At 44.0% G+C, this 19,123-nt stretch overlaps 4 protein-coding genes and 1 pseudogene across 4 annotated transcripts; 3 read left to right on the top strand and 2 right to left on the bottom strand.

The window, feature by feature from the left end:
* The first annotated feature begins 121 nt into the window (after window positions 1–121).
* LOC108956943 (formin-like protein 11) lies at window positions 122–1,288 on the top strand. The gene is made up of 2 exons (XM_018867057.2): window positions 122–313; window positions 407–1,288. The coding sequence occupies exons 1-2, from the start codon at window positions 122–124 to the stop codon at window positions 1,133–1,135; spliced, it is 921 nt and encodes a 306-aa protein (XP_018722602.2). The 3' UTR covers window positions 1,136–1,288.
* Window positions 1,289–5,671: 4,383 nt separating this feature from the next.
* Window positions 5,672–7,009, bottom strand: LOC120289855 (protein SRC2-like). The gene has a single exon (XM_039305235.1). It carries the CDS (start codon window positions 6,672–6,674, stop codon window positions 5,751–5,753), a length of 924 nt encoding a protein of 307 aa, XP_039161169.1. The 5' UTR covers window positions 6,675–7,009; the 3' UTR covers window positions 5,672–5,750.
* A 2,564-nt stretch (window positions 7,010–9,573) lies between these two features.
* LOC120290633 lies at window positions 9,574–11,409 on the top strand (annotated as a pseudogene).
* An 84-nt stretch (window positions 11,410–11,493) lies between these two features.
* On the top strand, window positions 11,494–12,661 carry LOC120290363 (autophagy-related protein 18a-like). Its single transcript, XM_039306393.1, has 2 exons — window positions 11,494–11,732; window positions 12,342–12,661. The coding sequence occupies exons 1-2, from the start codon at window positions 11,557–11,559 to the stop codon at window positions 12,430–12,432; spliced, it is 267 nt and encodes an 88-aa protein (XP_039162327.1). The 5' UTR covers window positions 11,494–11,556; the 3' UTR covers window positions 12,433–12,661.
* A 5,371-nt stretch (window positions 12,662–18,032) lies between these two features.
* On the bottom strand, window positions 18,033–18,842 carry LOC120290632 (protein SRC2-like). Its single transcript, XM_039306969.1, has one exon. The coding sequence runs from the start codon at window positions 18,840–18,842 to the stop codon at window positions 18,033–18,035; it is 810 nt and encodes a 269-aa protein (XP_039162903.1).
* Between the last annotated feature and the right edge of the window lie 281 nt (window positions 18,843–19,123).

Here is a 19,123-nt window from a genome sequence, read left to right as displayed (position 1 = left end):
TAGAATTAATATTACAAAAAATCTCAAACTGATAAATTTGTGATAAATTTATTTTAAATAAATTTTTACACTATCAAAAATAAGATCAATATAGTGACAAATTTACTCTCCTTTAGTTTAGATGGTAACCAAAGAAGAAGAGGGTAAGCTTAACGTCTACAAGGGAGACACAGACGAACTGGGTTCGGCAGAAAAGTTCATCAAGTCATTGCTTAGCATTCCATTTGCATTCCAACGTGTGGAAGCCATGCTCTATAAAGAGACTTTTGATGATGAAACTGCCCATCTTAAAAATTCCTTCTTAATGCTAGATGTAAAAATAATTTAAATCTCGACACACTGATGATTCGCAAAGTGTGACTAAAATCTTCATACTAATTGAAGTTCCTTCTTTTTTGAATTTTAGGAGGCCTGCAAGGAGCTCAGATCAAGTAGGCTTTTCTTGAAACTGCTTGAGGCAGTGCTCAAGACAGGAAACAGGATGAATGTCGGAACAATCCGAGGAGGTGCCGAGGCATTCAAGCTCGACGCTCTGCTCAAACTTGCTGACGTCAAAGGAACAGATGGCAAGACTACCTTACTCCACTTTGTTGTCCAAGAAATGGTTCGTTCAGAAGGAATTCGAGTCTCGGATAGCATCACGGGAAAGATTGATCAGAAGAGCAAGAACCGAACTGCCAAAGAGAAGGAAGAGGACTATCGAAGAATGGGGCTCGATCTCGTGGCTGGGTTAAGCACCGAGCTATACAATGCAAAGAGGACGGTCACAATCGATCTGGATGTGCTCGTGACCTCGCTCTCGAACTTATCAGATGGGTTGGCTAAGCTGAAAAGGCTAGTGAATAACGACTTGGGCACGGACGAAAAGGGTGAGAAATTCATCCACTCGATGAGATCGTTCATAAGCTATTCGGAGGAGAGCATGAAGGAGCTGAAGGAAGATGATGACAGAGTGCTTTTGCATGTCAGGGAGATCACAGAGTACTTCCATGGAAATGTGAGCAAAGAAGAGGCCAACCCACTTCGCATATTTGTGATCGTAAGGGACTTCTTGGGGATGTTGGATCATGTGTGCAAAGAGCTGAGATGTCTCAAAGTCCCTAACAGTTCCAACCCTCTCTCTCCTTTCAGATAGATCAAATTGAGATTTCATGCTCTTTGCCTGTGTTCCTTGTGTGTGATCTGTAAGTGCATTCACTAGGAATTAGGATTGTAACACAAATTTTCTCAGTGTGTGTAGAGTTTTGTACCGTTTAGATTGACATTTATTAACTTCAAACCTTTTATACCCTTTTATGATAAATAATATTTCAATGTTAACACACCAAAAAATGAAAACATTGCGGTACCAATTTAGGCTTGGGTGATGCAGCTTTATCGATGCCAATTTGACAATGATGACTGGTGGAGAGATGACTCAGCTCAATGCTATAACTTTCTGAAACCCGATGGAACTTTGTGAGGTGAAGCTGTGTACATTTCTTTTGACATTAGTGTGTATATTGTCGAAAATGCTCTACCTATATGACATATATGGCACGGGAAGGTTACTCAGTAAGTTGTAAATACTTGATCTGAAAATGGAGGGCTATAGGGATAAATTTGATGGCTGCTTGGGCGGACTGTATATATAAATGGGGGTGGTTCAGGGAGTTTTCTTAATTTCTGTATCTATGGTAATAAAAGATCTCATCCATTACGCCTGTTTTACTTTTGATTTTTTGCTTTGTGGTCTCTGCCTTATTTACAACCACTCCCCCCTCTGGAGGGAGCCCCGGCGGCTTTTGAAGATGATGTGAATGCTCTGTTCTGGAGCCTCTTTCTCGTCTGTGAAACTCCTTCGGGTCTTTAACCTGTGAAAAGCTATCGTAAAAGTATACCATTTTGAAAGTATTCCATATCTTTCAATGGAGTGACGAACCGAAAAAGTATGGTAGCGAGCCTTTGATCCCATAGTGCTTGTGACTTGTGAGGTTTTGATTCAGCCAAGTTTTAGGCAAGGCTTTATTCCTCTGGGCTTTAGCAATTGAGTCGCTATTGTATTCGCATCTCTACCATGACTGGCTTTCTGGATATTTGAAAACTCGGTCAAAGGATCACGCCTTCCGGCGATAAGCAGATCTACTTTCCACCACCAACTACGGTCTAAGGACTTAAAACGGTCAGGGCTCAAGAACTGAACTCTCGGAAGACAGCATGCGTTGGATGCAACGTGAGATATCAAGGGAGCGGGATTTAGAATTTATGCTAATTCTCTTGTTAAGAATGGGAACGTGTTGGGGCTTTTTGCATGGGTTGGGAAGAAGCTCAACTAATGTAATTAGATATATAGCAAAGGTGCATTCATGGTTTGATCATCGTTGTTCTGCTTCGGAATCATCGGCAAATTGCAAACTGAGTGTGGCTTTTGGTCGTTGGAATCTGCTTATCTCAGTTAGCATCGTATTTGGTCTGGTTCTTATGCTCTTAGAAAGAACCTGCTTTATGGTTTTCGTTATCGGAAATGCACGAAGACCCTCCCCCTCGACTTCTGTAATTTTACCCACCATTCCATCGCTGGAAAACACCAGATCGCCTGCAGCCCTTGTCCCTGGCGGCGGTGGCGGCGCGTGGGCGGCCCTTCAAGCCAGCTCCTTGCTACCACCACATGTTCCATTGTCGAGGTCCCCGATGCGGTGATGCTCCATCTAAGATGATTATCTGGAGCATTTCATATTGAGCAACTCCCTGATAGGCATATAACAAGAACAAAGCCGGGGTCGTGCTGAACTTCCTGTTCGCCAGCCCCGAGGCTCCCTGATAGGCATATCGCCCTGCTGACTTCATTGTCGCCTGAGGGTGATCTTGAACTTGAGGGCAAGGCCGCCGACATGGGCCGTGGCCTTGTCAACAGCCAAGGCGACGGCATGGCTCCAATTGAGGGATAAATTTACTCCCTATTTGTTTCCGTTAATTAAATTAATACCATAAAAAATTCCAAAATAGTACATGCTAACAAATGGACAAATCTCCAAATGGGTAAACCCATCAATTGTGGCCAACTCACTAATTCGATTGTAAAATTTAATAGAAATTAATGGAGGATTGTTGACACCTCAATTTTAATTAGGATAATTTTATTTTATTAAGTTTATTTCGGATAAATAAGATAATTAATAAAAAAAAAAAAAGCAAAAGCCCCTTTTTTCTTTTCCCTTCCTCTTCCCCCTCCGTGGCCCATGTGGCCCATTTTCCTTCACCCTTGGCCCTTTTTTTTCTCTCTTCTTCTTCCTCCTATCTTCTTCTTCTCGGTCGCTTGCATCTCACGCGCGGTGGCGGCGACAGCGCGCAAAGGGGGCGCCTAAGGAGTGTAGGGCACAAAATCGCGGGCGCCATTAATGCTGAGCGAGCCTCGCCGAAAGCTCGAAACACAAAACCGGCGAAACACTTTCGACCGGAGTTTTTCTAAATTTTTTTCGTGGCGAGCTTTTTTTGTTCTTCTGGGAGGGCGGGCGAGTGACTTTCGATCCGGCCCGGTGGAGGCTCGGATCCGCCAGTGAGGAGAAATTAAGGCCGAGGAGGGTCCTACGTCGAGTTTTTTGGTTGTTGCCGCGACCGTGCCGATCGTTCACCTCGGACGCCGTTGCTTCGACGGCTTGTTGTCGTGCCCCACCTGCGAAGCCACGGCGAGGCGCTCGGGAAACCGAGCCCCGGCCACCACCATCCGGACGCCATCGCCACGAGCGAGTGCTACGCCACGCCGCCGTTGCCGCCGAGGCCCCCAGGCTCGCCGTAGTCCGCGGCCGCCGCCGCCGTCAGGTGCCGCCGCCATCGTCGTCGGCCCCATCGTCCCCACCGTGCCTCGCGCCGCGATTCGGGAACCCTAGGGTTCCCGATTTTCCGGGTCGCGACCCCAGGTTGCTCGGACCGGATCGGAATCGGGTAGGGATTCCACGACCTGCGGGGCGCGGCGGAAGACCGGGTCGCGATCGGATCCGGGCTCGGGTAGGGTTCGCGAGAGCTCGCGGAACGGCCATCGGGCGGGGCCGGGCGTCCCTAAACGCCCGGCCACGGCGTCGTTTTTGATTAAAAAAAAAAAAAAAGAAAAGAAAAATCCGAGTCGGGCCCGTTGCGAAAGCCGCCATGAGGGTCGCCGGCCGGGTCGGACCCAACCGCGGAAAAAAAAAAATATTTTATTTTCAAAAAAAAATCAAAAGTATTTTATTTTCAAAAAAATATTTAAAAAAATGTTTTAATTTCCAGAAAATCGAAAAATATTAAAAATTGTTGAAAAATGTTTTATTTTCTAAAAAATCGAGAAAAATAAAAAATAATTTATTTTCAAAATATTTTAAAAAAATGTTTCAATATTTTATTTTCCGAAAATAAAAATAAAAATATTTCATATTTTCCAAAAAACGCCAAAAATCAAAAATTCATGAAAAAGCCAAAAATTCAGAAAAAGCCAAAAAGACTTGTATTCTTCAAAAAAAAAAAAAAATCCAAAAATCCTTTTATGTCCAAAAATGAGAAAAGACTCAAAAATGTTTTTCCTCTAAAAAATGTATGGAAAAATCCCTCAAAAATCCAAAAGCCTTAGGGCTTAAACAAGATTAGGGCCAAAGGGCATTTTGATTAACTAGTGTAATCAAGTCCATCCTAATTTCTCTAGTTGCGCGAGCGAGTATTTCTCTCGATACTTCGCTTAGGGTTTTTCTAATCACCCACCCCAAACCGATTAGTGGCGACTCCGTTTAAAATTAATTTACAAAAAACTCAAACTATTAAGTCGAATCGGACTTGGGAAAATTTAATAGAATTAGCCTCCTTAGGCGTTCGTACCCGATTGCGGGAGGATAAATCACGACAAGGATAAATCCGAAATATATTAATATGAGGTTTTTGGTGATTTAAAAATTAATTTTGAATAAATGTGTCATTGGCATATTGATTTTGGGTTTTTTCGTAATATTAATCTTAAGAATAAATATGACGTGACCTAAAGGCACTCTCTTTTTACTTTGACACTTTTGGAAATTTCCAGAAAAGTCAATTATGCCTCTTTTTCCTTTTCATAATTATCTATGCTTGATCCCATGTGAATTTCAACTCTAGTTTAGAAAAAAATTAAATTGCTTTGAATTGAATTGAGATAAACTAGTGCACTGAAATCCCGAAAATCAAATACGTTATCTATCAACTGTTTGTTGAGTAGATAACCAATAAAAAAAGTGACTGATTAATGATTATTAACTAAATCATGAGATAATATTGGTTATCTAAAAACCTAATTAAATAAATATTAGGAAAAAAAATCAAATAACATGACGCAAATATCTAAAATATCACCTTAAAAAAAATTATGGGATCAAGAAACTCCATTTTATGTCTCTATTAATGTATATTTTTATCGGTTAGGTTTTATTTGTTTTTTCCAATGCTAGCTTTGAGGAGGGTCATTTTTCTTTCTTTAGCCAAGTATAAGTGGTATTTCTAAGAGGAAATAATACTTTTGTCAGTTGATTGTTGATGGATGCTTAATGTTAGCTAAGGCGGAAAATTGTCCACATCTAATTATTATTTTACCGATTCAATTATAAACATTTCAACTTTGCCATTCAATTTCATCCGAGCTACATCCGCTTTATCTCGTCCTACACATTTACGGAACATAAGATGGGATAAAACGTATCCGCCATTTTTCATCTAGGGCACATCCTCTTTATTTCGAAAGCTGATCGAACATTGACCGAGGAAGCAAAGAAGCAATTTCACACGAGAGAATCATCGAGCCCAGCGTCGTACGTGGCGGCCTCCGACGCGTCCGATATTATGTCTCCGATCACAAGCCGGGGAAGCAGCCCGCACCCCAGCCCCAGCCAGGAGTTCCCCTCGCTCTTCTTGGGAGGCTTCTGCCGGTACGCGGCCGGTGGGTAACCGTATACCGCCGGGGGATACACGTACCCCGGCGGCGGAGGCGCGTATCCCTGGGGCGGGTAGCCGTACCCGGGCGCGGCATTCGGCGGATACCCCTGCGGTGGATATCCGTATCCCGCCGGCGGAGGGTAGGGCCCCGCCCAGTGCATTGGCGGCGGCGGGTACCCTGCGGCCGAGCTCGAGGTGGGCGGATAAGCCACGACCGGCGGGGGCGGCGCCGCCACGGTGAACCGCTCGCCAAACTTGTAGGCAAACTCCAGGACCCCCTTCGTCTTCCCGGACGGCAGCCTCAGGCTGTAGCTCGTGACCTTGGGCTTCCCGTCCTGCTCGAGGAGCTCCTTCACCGTCACCTTGACCCTGCCGACCTCCTTATCGCTGCCGAGGGTCTTCTCGGCCTTGATCTTGAACTTGAGCTTCAGGCGGCCCGCGCGGGCGGCGGCCTCGTCGACAGTAAAGGAGAGCGAGTGGCCCCAGCGGGGGCTGGTGCCGCCGTCCTTGTGCACGGGGGTGCACTGCTTGCTCTTCTGGCGCTTGTTGGCGACGCCGGAGAAGGAGACGGCGACGTAGGGGTCCATCTTGCCGAAGACGTTGGCGTCCTTGAGGTCCTCGGCGGACATCACCGTCACCTCCAGGCGCCTGCACTCCATGCCCGCCGCTCGAAAACCTTCTCGAAGAAGATGGAGAAGAACCGTTAGTCGGCTTGGGCAAGAAACCAAAGCAAGACATGGTCGAGGTCCGCGTCCGCCGATGCTGGCCATGTCCGCGTGACTGATAGTTACTTGCCATCCCTTCGTCCCCACGAGGCCCTTGGACCCCACCTCACCATCTCGATGTTTGCACCGGATTAAAGTGTTGTATGGTATTAAAGATTCGGAACCAACGACCCAAGTGGAAGCTAACCTCTCTGCCGGCCGATGAACAGAGCTCCGGCGGACCCTGAAGAGATCGAGGAAGAAGAAAGGAGCCGGACGCGAAGAGATCTCGTACCACGCGAAATGACAATGGACGCGCAAAAGCTGTTAATAGTCAATTTATTTCCTCCTTCTTCTTCTTCTTCTTCTTCTTCTTCTTCTTCTTCGTTTCGAGGAGGTGCCTATCTTGCTCTGCTGCAGATGCGGTTGTCGAGTCCGCAGGAGCATATTTATAGCGAAAATATAGGGTACCTAAAGGGATCACGGCATCGGTGGAGAAAATATTAAGTAACTTAAAGGTATCACGGCATCGGTGCTATGAACGGCTCAGGCTTGTGTCCGCTGGCAGGTCCAGGTGCGCTTACATAACCTCTCGGAAAAACGCTGACGCACGTCGATGCTGACCCCACCCGACCGCAGCGCCACGTGGCGCCGTACCCGCCGTCGGGTGCTAACGGAACGTCAAGGTATTATTTTTATAATTATAATAAGCATGTTTATATTGGGTTTTAGTGTGATGTATAAGTGCATTCACTAGGAATTCGGATTGTAACACAAATTTTCTCAGTGTGCGTAAAGTTTTGTACCGTTCAGATTGGCATTTATTAACTTCAAACCTTTTATACCCTTTTATGATAAATAATATTCAATGTTAGCACACCCAAAAATGAAAACATTGCGGTACCAATTTAGGCTTGCGAATGAACCAAATTTGGAAGAGTGACAATACTACGGAACACAAGTTTCTGAAAGGAATGGGGAGAACAATCGATGGTCATCCATAATTTCTCGATTCCCAATTTGATTTGAAGTCTATATATTATAACTCTGTCAAGTGGAACACGAAATATTTAAAGCCCTCGACAAGAGCAGGATAACCTCACGTTGCTCTGAGGACAAAGCATCCGACACCAAGTTGTCGAAAAGAGTTGGACGCTGGGCATGGAATTCTTATTCTCTACAAGCTTTTGGTCGTTTCCTCTCGTTTTGTTTTGGTTTCATCTCGCCAGGTTCTTTGTTTCGTTAGGATTCTTTTCCAGTAGACAGTATGGAAAACAGTAGGAGATCATCATTCTTTGTCCTAGGCTAGTCTAGGAACATTTGAGATGCATTGCCTTTTCATATGTCCATCAGTAAGTAGCTATCCTAGTTGAGCTACTGGACTTAAGGATAGAGATGATTCAAGTGGTCAGCCATCAACCAAGTGCTCAAAATTGCCAATTTCCAGATCCTGGCAAAAAGAAAATCTGGAAATAATCTCTGAATGTGCATCTGAAATTGCAAAAAGAGCAATACTGGTTTCAGACTCATGATGTTACTGCAATATCCATCAGGAGAGAAAAAAAAACCTGTACCAACATAATTTCCCATAGAGGAAGCTAAAGGAGTTAGTTTCCTACAAGTAGGTGATTGCTCCCACTAAAGGCAAAGAATCTTATTCAGACCCGACATTGTCTTAACTTTCTCTGTCTATGAACCTCTTCTCTTCATCTTGGACCACAGAAACCCCCCCCAGCAATTTTCAATGGACTATGGCCGTGCCATCTGCGCCTTGATCGGCTTCTCGGCGTTGTTCATCCTCTGCGTGCCCAGCATCAAGTGGTGGCAGAAGCAATGCCGCACGGTCGAGAAGCTGCGGGTCGTGTCCGAGGCACTTGAGCGCGCAGAGGAAAGGGTGGCGAGGTCCCAAGAGCGGCACGACCAGCTCCTTGGCCAGGTGTGCTCGTTCTACCTGGCTAATGAGGAGCTGGAGGAGGCGCTTGGAGGGCCATGGACGAGGCCATGGACTTCGCCAGTGGCCTGAGGAAGATGCAGATGAAGCTGATCAGCTCTTTTCCTGATGATGTTGACCTGGTTGTGGTCCTTGAGAGGAGGGGCATGTTGACTCGTGCACAAGGAGGAAGATAAATTGACCATAAACTGTCTAGACACCTTTTCTTTTTTTTTTTTTTTTTTTTTTTTTTTCCAGTTTAACTATTTTGTTTTTGTTATAGAATAAATTAAGGTGGGGGAAAAAGGCAAAAATTTAGATCTTCTTTCTCTCCTTTTTTGTTTTTGCTTTTTTAATATTTATTCTATACCCTTAAATGTAACAATTTTGTTCAATAAACTCATTTACTTGTTAACTAGCAGAACTCAAATAATTTGCTTGGTAAAACTCATCTAATTGTTAATAGGCAAAATCAATTGGGATCTTTTTTTTTTTCACACGATGACGTGTGACTCTATAATGCTAAATTTAGATGAGACATTCTAATATGGGACGCCACTTCTCTCAAATTAATAATTTTGGGCTTTCAATTTCAAATTTGATATTACAAATGAAATCTATTTTTAAATTTTTTTTATCAACAATCAAAACTTTAAATCTTTGAAATTTGCTAATTTTTCGCAAAATAAATGCATCTTAGCTACATGATAGTTACTTGCACTCTAACACAATGCCTCATGATATCAATTGCCAAAAGTACACTAAACTATCATAGATTTTATCTCATATGCAGCCAACGTAAAATCATTTGTACATAGAATAAGAATACCTTTTCACGACAAATAAATGCTACATAGGGGAATAAAAATTGGATACCACAGGGGGCAACGATAAAATTCATGGTGGATTTCAATGATTGTATTGTGCTTTGGCTCAACAATTTGGTTCAATAAACTTCAAACTTTATTTATGGAATGCTTAAATCTTCATCCACTACCATTTCAATTGAGCTCCCAATAAATATTACATTTGACCATGCACACGTGGACAATACATCACTTCGACGCCGGAGGCGGGATCGCCGTCGTGGAGATGCTGTTCCGGTGCAACATACTGGCCCTCGTCGGGGGCAGGTCGAACGCGATATGCCCGGTGAACAAGGTGATGATCTGGGACGACCACCAGTCGCAGTGCATCGGGGAGATCTCGCTGCGGTCCGAGGTGAAGTCGGTCGAGCTCCAGCGGCACCACATCGTGGTGATTCTTATGCAGAAGATATACGTCTACAAATTTGCAGACTTGAAGCTGCTGCATCAGATTGAGACGACCGCGAATCCGAAGGGTTTGTGCGTGGTGTTGCAGAGTTCGGGGCAGATGGTTCCGGGCTTCAGAAGGGGCAGGTGAGACGATTAGCACTGTCGCGAGTCGATAACAAATTGGTTAATTGATTCACCTACGTGCTGATGATTGGTGCATAATGTACTTTTTTCAGGTTAGGGTCGAGCACTATGCTTCGAAGAGGACTAGGTTTATAATGGCGCATGATTCGAGGATTGCGGCCTTTGCGCTCTCCCAGGATGGTACATTATTAGCAACTGCAAGTAGTAAGGGGACCCTAGTTAGGGTGTTTAATACTCTCGATGGGTCGTTGCTCCAAGAGGTTGGTCCAGAATCTTATGCTGATTGTGTTTTGAAAGTGCAGAATGTGGTGTGCTTGATGTTTTAGTAAAGCTTATTTAAGGAAGCCCGCCATTAAGCATGAACTGAATGATAAAAGATATTATTTATTTCTTTAGCTGAACAGCCATGGCTATTCACAACATTACTTGCAAGTAGTGGATGAAATGTCCTGCAAATTTGGATTTCAATTCATGTATATATAGTAACTGGTAAAAGATATTGCTTGTCCAGAATTAAACTATGACTTGCCTTTTCTGAGTCACCACCAAGGGGGAAGAAATTTTTTTTTTTTTTAATTGAATGGCAGTATCTGTGAAGTAAGTTAGGATGTTTACTTGTATGTTGTAATCCAACATCACTTGAGTTCATGTCATTCACCGCTAGTGTTTGGAATTGTCTAAATTTTTATACCTTTCGAATCGTGCTCATTCTTTTCTCACTTTTTATCCCAAATCGGTATATGCATCTTACTTCCACCGATAAAAGAATACCTTACTTTTGGGATCAGTGCTGTCTTTAATACAAATCCTCTAAAGTCTTTTATGGATAGGTTGTAATTGCTAATATGTTATCTATACTATTTACTTAACCTTTGGCAGTTGTTATTGCTTCTTGATAGGCTCAAATGATGAGACAAATAAGTTGGTTTCTATAGGGAGATATTTTAAACTGCCTTGGTGATGTGTTGATATCCAACTGACAAAAGTTTTAATGAATTCAATTGCCAGTAAGGGCATATGCTGTTCATAGCTTCTAAAGACCATGAGAGTGATTTTAGTGCATGGTTATTATGCTAAATAGATGCTGTGATCTGATATTGTTCTCTGCTGAAACTGCGTTGTGCTTCAATAGGCCTTTAGGATTGTAGAAAGAGGACAATTTGACTATCATATAATCTTGGGCAATATTCTGCTTTATTCATTGTATAACTGAGATTCAAAGTTCTTCATGTAGGTAAGAAGAGGTGCAGATCGTGCAGAAATATACAGCCTGGCCTTTTCTTCTACTGCCCAATGGCTAGCGGTCTCAAGTGACTAGGGAACCGTCCATGTCTTCAGTTTAAAGGCTGATTTAGGCATGCTGAACAATGACAGATAGCACAACACATCTGAAAGCCACGTGTCTTCCTCCTCCATGATCTCGTCACTTTCTTTCATGGAAGGTAATATGCCAGGAATTGCTGTATCTTGAAGTCGTGCTATTTGTCTGTCACATAAATGGCCCTTGAAGTAGAGCTCAATTGTTCACGTCATGCTAAATCTAATTATGGTTGGACGAGTTATTGCGGTGGCTAATTTGTATATCATGCTGGGTGACTGAATGTGTTTATGGTAAACCATGGTCACTGTATCTTTCTCTCAGGCTAGTTTTGTTCCATGCTTTGCAGGTATTCTGCCTAGGTACTTTAGCTCAGAATGGTCAGTGGCTCAGTTCCGACTGCATGAAGGTTTACAGTATGTTGTTGCTTTTGGACACCGGAAGAACACAGTCTTAATTCTTGGCATGGATGGGAGGTAATATCATCTTACTACTCCTCTGTCTTCCTTATTTATGTCAAGTTGGGGTCGTGAAATCCTATGGAATGAGTGCTTTTCATATCTTTTTATAGCTGTCCACATGCTTTTTAGTGTGGCATACTCAAGACCAAGCAAATAGTACTCCAGTTTTCCACATTTAAGTTAGATCAATAAAACAGAAGGAGGGGAACGTTATCCTTTACCTCTGGTTCCTTCCTTCCTTTAACCGATGAAGAAAGAAAGATTTGATGCACTGCGTTCTCTTCAATAATCTTTAGTTCTTTGTATTCATTAGTGAAAGATTGAACAACCCCTTAACCCTATTTCGCATTGTAAAACCCAAATTCCACCCTTTGTCACCTGAAGGAAAGAAGGGAGAAGAAATTCTTCCTTGCCAAAAGCTCATCGATCCTCTATGAGAGGCTCTTGAGGCTGCTGTCATCTGCTTTCATTTAAGAGGTTGCTGTTTTGAGAATCATGTTGGACACATAGACCGACCTTTTTTGCAGTTGGAACGTCTCCCAGTTTCCATCTCTTAATATATCTTGTTGCTTTATTAGAATGCCTTTATAGTCTAATTAATTTTCTTTTTATTGAATGATGCAGCTTTTATCGACGCCAATTTGACCCAATGACTGGTGGAGAGATGACTCAGCTCGAATACTATAACTTTCTGAAACCCGAGGAAACTTTGTGAGGTGAAGCTGTGTACATGTCTTTTGACATTAGCGTGTATATTGCCGATAACGCTCTACCTGTATGACATATATGCCACGGGAAGGTTACTCAATAAGTTGTAAATACTTTATCTGAAAATGGAGGGCTATAGGGATAAATATTGATCGATGCAGACAGAGTGTACATATAAATGGGGGTGGTTTAGGGAGTTTTCTTAATTTCTGTAGCTATGATTATGAAAGATCTCATCTGTTATGTCTGTTTTACTTTTGATTTTTTGCTTTGTGGTCTCTGCCTTCTTTAGCCCCCGGCTTTTGAAGATGATGTGAATGCTTTGTTGTGGAGCCTCTTTCTCGTGAAGCCTGTGAAACTCTCCTTTGGGGTCTTTAACCTGTGAAAAGCCATCTTAAAGTATACCCTTTTGAAATTCTTCTGTATCTTTCATGGGAATGACGTTAGCGAACCTTTAATCCCATAGTTCGACCCGAAAAAAAAAAAAAACAAAACAAAACCTTTAATCCCATAGGGCTTGTGACTTGTAGGAGTTGATTCAGCCAAGTTTTAGGCAGGGCTTATTCCTTTGCACTTTCGCAATTCAGTCCGCAATTCTATTTGCATCTCTACGATGGGGGGCTATCTGGATATTTGAAAAACGGGTCAAAGGATCACGCCTTTCAGCGATAAGGGGATCAACTTCCCACGAACTCTGGTCTAGGGACTTAAAAAGGGTCAGGGCTAAAGAACTAAACTCTCGGAAGACAGCATGCGTTGGATGCAACATGAGAGCTCAAGGGAGCTGGATTTAGCATGGAACTTATGGTAATTCTCTTGTAAAGAATGGGAACGTCTTGGGGCTTTTGCACGGGTTGGGAAGAAGATCAACTAATGTAATTGGATATAGCAAAGGTTTTTGGATGTTGCTTCGGAATCATAAACAAATTGCAAACTGAGCGCGGCTTTTGGTTGTTGCAATCTGCTTATGCAACAGTCTTAACCATATCTTGCATGATACGAATGTATGTTGTGAATTAGAACCATGTTTATGTCCTGCGTGTCGGGATTCCGAGTCACCAACTGTACCATTGAACCGGAGGGAGTCAAAGAATTTCGGGAGCACCTCACGAGGAGTGACGTTTCTGAGTAACTAGCATCGTATTTGGTCTGGTTCTTATGCTCTTAGAAAGAACTGGCTTTCTGGTTTTCGTTATCGGAAATGCACAAAGACCCTCAAACTTTTGTAATTTTACCATCCATTCCATCGCTGAAAAAACCAAATCACCCGCAGCCCCTGTCCTTGGCGGCAGCGCGAGGGCGGCCCTCCAAGCCAGCTCCTTGCTACCGCCACACGTTTTATTGTCGAGGTCACCGATGCTGTGATGCTCCGTCTAAGATGATTATCTGGAGTATTTCTTGTTTATGCTGTATGGTGTTTACCGTTCAATGTTTGCCCCACGACCTCCCGACCCTTCTTTTTGAGAGGTCAAGGGTTTGGATGAAAGCCCTCTTAATGCTTCTATAACAAGAACAAGGCCGGGATCGTAGAGATCGGTGAACCGCTTGCCGAACTTTTAAGCCTTGGGCTTCCCGTCGCCGGCCTGGCCCTCTTGAGGAGCTCCCTGACCGATGTCATTGTCGCCGCTGAGGGTGTGCTCGGCCTTGATCTTGAACTTGAGGGCGAGGCCGCCGATGCGGGCCGTGGCCTTGTCAACAGTGAAGGTGACATCGTGGCTCCATTGGGGCCTTGGGAGATAAGTTTACCTTATGTTTATTTCCATTATATTAAATCGATATCACAAAAAACTACAAAATGATACACCTTAACAAATGGACAGTAAAATCCTAAATTTGTAGCCCCATTAATTTTCATGTATCATCCTAAAATTTAATAGAAATTAACAAAGAGTAAATTTATTAGGGATAACCACTTTCTTAACCAAAAAAAATTTATTAGGGATATATTGATTTGAGGTTTTTGATGGTGTAAAAATTAATTTAAGATAAATTTATCATTAATTTATCAGTTTGGGGTTTTTCGTAATATTAACTCTAAAAAAATGACTTCACCCTAAAACACTCTCTTTTTACTTTGACATTCTTTTGGAAACTTTCAGAAAAGTCAATTATGTCTCAATTTTATTTTCATAATTATATTTTCAACTCCAGATTAGAAAAAATTAAAATCGCTTCGAATTGAATTGAGATAAACTAGTGCACTTATATCCCAAATATCAAATACGTTATCTATCAACCATTTGCCGATCGGATAACTAATTAAAAATATAACTGATTATCTACTAAATCATGAGATAACATTCGTTTTCTAAAATCCTAATTAAATAAATATTAGAAAATAAAAGCAAATAACATGACCCCAATTTCTAAAATATCACCTTAAAACATATCAAAAAATGATGGGCTCAAGAATTTGCATGTTATGTCTCTCTATTGACGTATATTTTTATTGGTTAGGTTTTTTTTCTCTCTCTCTCTCTCTCCCCAGTGCTTGCTTTGAATAGGGTCGTTTTCCTTTGTTTAGCTAAACATTAGTGGTATTTCTAAGATGAAATTATTTGATTGTTGATGGATGCTTGATGTTAGCTAACACGGAAAATTGTCAAAAAAGTCAAAAAATCTATTACATTTTTATCAATTCAATCTTAAACATTTTAATTTTATTATTCAATATCATTAATCAGAATCTTAAACCGTTTTGCATTCTGCCAATAGAATCCATTATCATCCAGTCAAATTTTAAACCTTCTTGATTGCCTCGGCTTCGTTCGCAGCCCTATCCCTGCCATTGCTTTGACTTGGACCTGACATAGCCACCTCCCAATCGCCCTTCACCATGACTAGAACTTCCCAACGTCACAGCTAGTTGCCATTGCCGGAGAGGTGGCTGCGCAAGGAGGAGAGGAGTTAGTTGTGGAGAAAACTTGGTTCTCCTCGCTTGTTGCTTCTCGAGAAATCCCATTCGACTCTATCTTACCTCTCCCTAAGTTTTGTTATGTTTTTTTATCCTAGCTACATTGCCTTTATCCTGCCTTGGACAGTCACCGAACACAAGATGGGATAAAACATACTTCATCTTTTATCAGGGCTATATCCTCTTTATCCTGTTCTGGATAGTTACCAATCACATGATGTGATAAAAACTTTTATTCGGATGATGAAACGCGGCTTAAAGCATTCGATGGATGCGAGTTGATTGCTCGAAGGAGCGGGCAAGCACCAACAGTCCTCGTCCTTGGTCCACCGCCACATGCTCAAAAACTATGTTCTCATATGCAGGGATACCCCCGTTAGCCGGTTTTTGTAGCAAATTCTATTTGTTCTTCGCCGCTTTAGGTTGTGGGGCTTACTAACTAGGGCTAGGAATGTTAGGAATCGAACTAAACCGAAAAAATCGATTTTTTCGGTTCGGTTTGGTTCTCATTAAAAATTAATATTTTTTTATTGATTTGGCTTTTATCGGTCAACCGAATTCAATCAAATCACAAATTGATAAAATCTAACCATTAAGAACTCGGTTCTGAGCTGAGAGCAAGTAGAAACCGCACACCCGATATCACCATAGAACTTGTTGGAGGACGCATCCAGATGCTCCAAGGCCGAGCAATCTCCGAGGAAGGCACGCTCACGGAGATGTTGTTCTGGGATATGTCCAAGTATTGCAACTTGTTGCAGCCCAAGACATCCACATCCCCAGTCACCTTGTTCCCACTTCGTATCCCCGAGAGCGTATACACCATCTCTCCCTGCAACTCCCGTTCCGCCCTTTTTCCAATCCTCTCGCGACAGACGGAAGATGAAGTGACCAAGAACGCGCAGAGAGAGAGAGAGAGAGAGAGAGAGTGAACAGATCTAGAAACCGAAAGACTGCTTAGAGAAGACGACTCCAGCTGAGAGAGAGGGGGAGAGAGAAAGGGGGAGGGAGGGAGGGTGAAGAAACGGAAAAAGAGACGATTTTTAACGAGTCTTGAAGAAACTGTGGATGACTAGCGACAAGAACCGAGCAAGAGCAGAAGCCTGTCCCTCGGTGTGGTCAATACTCCATACTGTGGGGCAGCAAAGCTTACACCTGTTCACTAATTATGAAGGTTCGCCAGGGCCTCTTTCCTCTTCTCTTTTCTCACTCGTTGGGGTCCGTACCCGCACAAAGGGGGAGGGAGTCGACCGAACATCTCAGCCATTGGCGGGAATTTCGCACGCACCCAATCCCCAGTTCTTGTTCACCCCAGATGATGGTGTTGGGTGAATTCTGACCTTGTATGATCGTGTCGGGTGAGCAACAGCCACTTTGTCATAGTGCTTACTTATGGGCTAACGGGTCACAATTTGGCCAAGTATCCTACAAAGAGACTCCCGAGAGCCAGAAGTATTGAAGGAATGGCCATAGGAATGGGCGCATCATGACATTGTAAGATGTCTCGCCCGAATGAATTAGTTGGTACTAGAAATGTTAGAAAAAGTAAACGAAAAGAGTAATAAGAAGTGAAAAGGACAGAGACACTTCCCACCTAGAAAACAAAGTTCCCACTAATGGTATACTCAATGCAAGTGAACTCTAAGATCACATCTTTGGAATAAAATCCAGTTAGAAAAGGAAATCCAATTAGAGATAAGTTGCCCATAAGCATCATGACATATGTAAAAGCGAATGAGGATGGCATATGTAAAAGGTAATGAGGATGGCATATGTAAAAGGGAACGATGAGGCAAGCCCCCCCTCCCCTCATCTTCTGCATATTCTGCTCATTCGACATGGCATGAATTACCGAACCTGTACTCAGGAATAGTAATGCTTTGAAAAAGGCGTGATTCGTTAAGTGAAAGACACTAACTGAATAGTTAGAGATGCCTTAAGCAAAGATCATATAGCTTAATTGACTGCAAGTTGAATAAGCTATGTCGATTTGGGGGACCCAGTTCTCCGTGCACCGGACACGTAGCGTACCGAATCAGTTGCGACACGGATGGGGTGGGAATGCATGCTATGAAAGAGAGGGTACGGTCCACCGCCACATGCTCAAAGCACTTGCAGTCCGAGAAAATATTGGCTGAAGACGTGCAGGGAAAGAAGAGAGGGTGAAGGGGGGGAGAAGGAGAAGGGGAAACAGAGGCTGACTTGTGGGGCCGACATGTGTCGGGACTCGTTCTTTACTGAGTCGGCCTCAGAGCTTCAGCCAATGCTAAGCATCCGCCAGTCCTCATCCCCCGTGGCCCACACCCTCTCCCCTTGCTCGTGGCCCCTCACCGCCTCGTCGCCCTCTACGAGGTCCCCGGTCAAGGTCCCCGAAGTGGCCATGCTCGATCTTGATGGATCGTAAAGAAGATCGTCAAATTCACATCCCCAAATTTCCCATCTCTCCCGTGACGTATTTTTCATTAAACCGCATCATTATATTAGCGAGATTACCAACTTTACAATCCGATTCATCGCCAAAAGTTATGAAAACAATCAACCGAGAGGAAAAGAGCCAAAAAAATATAAAAGGTCACGTCGTTATTTTAGTCCTGGAATACACCGACCCCAAAGCTGGGCATTTCCATAGCTCATTACGTGAAACATAGCGGAAAAAGGCAAAGGATGGAAAGACGGAATAACAAGGAAAAAGCTCAGTTATTCATATCGAGAGCATCATCGAACCCATCGTTCTTCGCGGCGGCCTCCAACGCATCCGATATCATGTCTCGGATCGGCAGCTGGGGAAACAGCCCTTTCGCCAGCCCTAGCCAGGAGTTCCCGCCGTCGCTAGGCATCTGCTGGTACGCCGCCAGCGGGTACCCGTATCCCTCCGGGGGATACCCGTACCCCGGCGGCGGAGGCGCGTATCCCTGGGGCAGGTAGCCGTACCCGGGCGCGGCATCCGGCGGATACTCCTGCGGTGGATGTTCGTCTCCCGCCGGCGGAGGGTCCAACCCCGCCCCGTGCTTCGGCGGCGGCGGGTACCCAATGACCGGCTCGTCCGGCGGGGGCGGCGTCGCCAGAGTGAACCGCTTGCCGAACTTGAAAGACAACTCCAGGACGCCCTTGGTCTTCCCGGACGGCAGCCTCAGGCTGTAGCTCATCACCGTGGACTTCCCATCACCGCCCTCGCCGCCCTGCTCAAGGAGCTCCTTCACCGGCACCTCGACCCTGCCGACCTCCTTGTCACTGCCGAGGGTCTTCACAGCCTTGATCTTGAACTTGAGCTTCAGGCCGCCCACGCGGGCGGCGGCCTCGTCGATGGTGAAGTAGAGCGGGTGGCCCCAGCGGGGGCTGGTGCCGCCGTGCTTGTGGACCGGGGTGCGCTGCTTGCTCTTTTGGCGCTTGTCGGCGACGCCGGAGAGGGAGGCGGCAACGTAGGGGTTCATCTTGCCGAAAATGTTGGCGTTTTTGAGGTCCTTGGCGGACATCACCGTCACCATCAGGTGCCTGCACTCCATGCCCGCCGCTCGAAAACCTTCTCGAAGAAGATGAAGATGATTTGACAATCAATTCGGGCGAATAAGTCCGAATAAGGTCCCCGCTGTAATTGCGATGATTTGACAATCAAAAGTGTCCCACTAAGTCTAATTGCCAAAGTGGACTGCAATTACGATGACATCACTACTAAAGTATTACTGGCAAATAAGACGAATAAGGTACCCGCTATTTAGTAGTCAAATTATCGCTTTATAAGGTTCTCAAGTTGTATCTCAAAGTATATTTTCAATTTTAATTTACC

The sequence above is a fragment of the Eucalyptus grandis genome, chromosome 2 (assembly GCF_016545825.1).
Source record: "Eucalyptus grandis isolate ANBG69807.140 chromosome 2, ASM1654582v1, whole genome shotgun sequence".
NCBI classification, from domain to species: Eukaryota; Viridiplantae; Streptophyta; class Magnoliopsida; order Myrtales; family Myrtaceae; genus Eucalyptus; species Eucalyptus grandis.
This window is presented reverse-complemented; position numbering and strand designations above follow the sequence as displayed.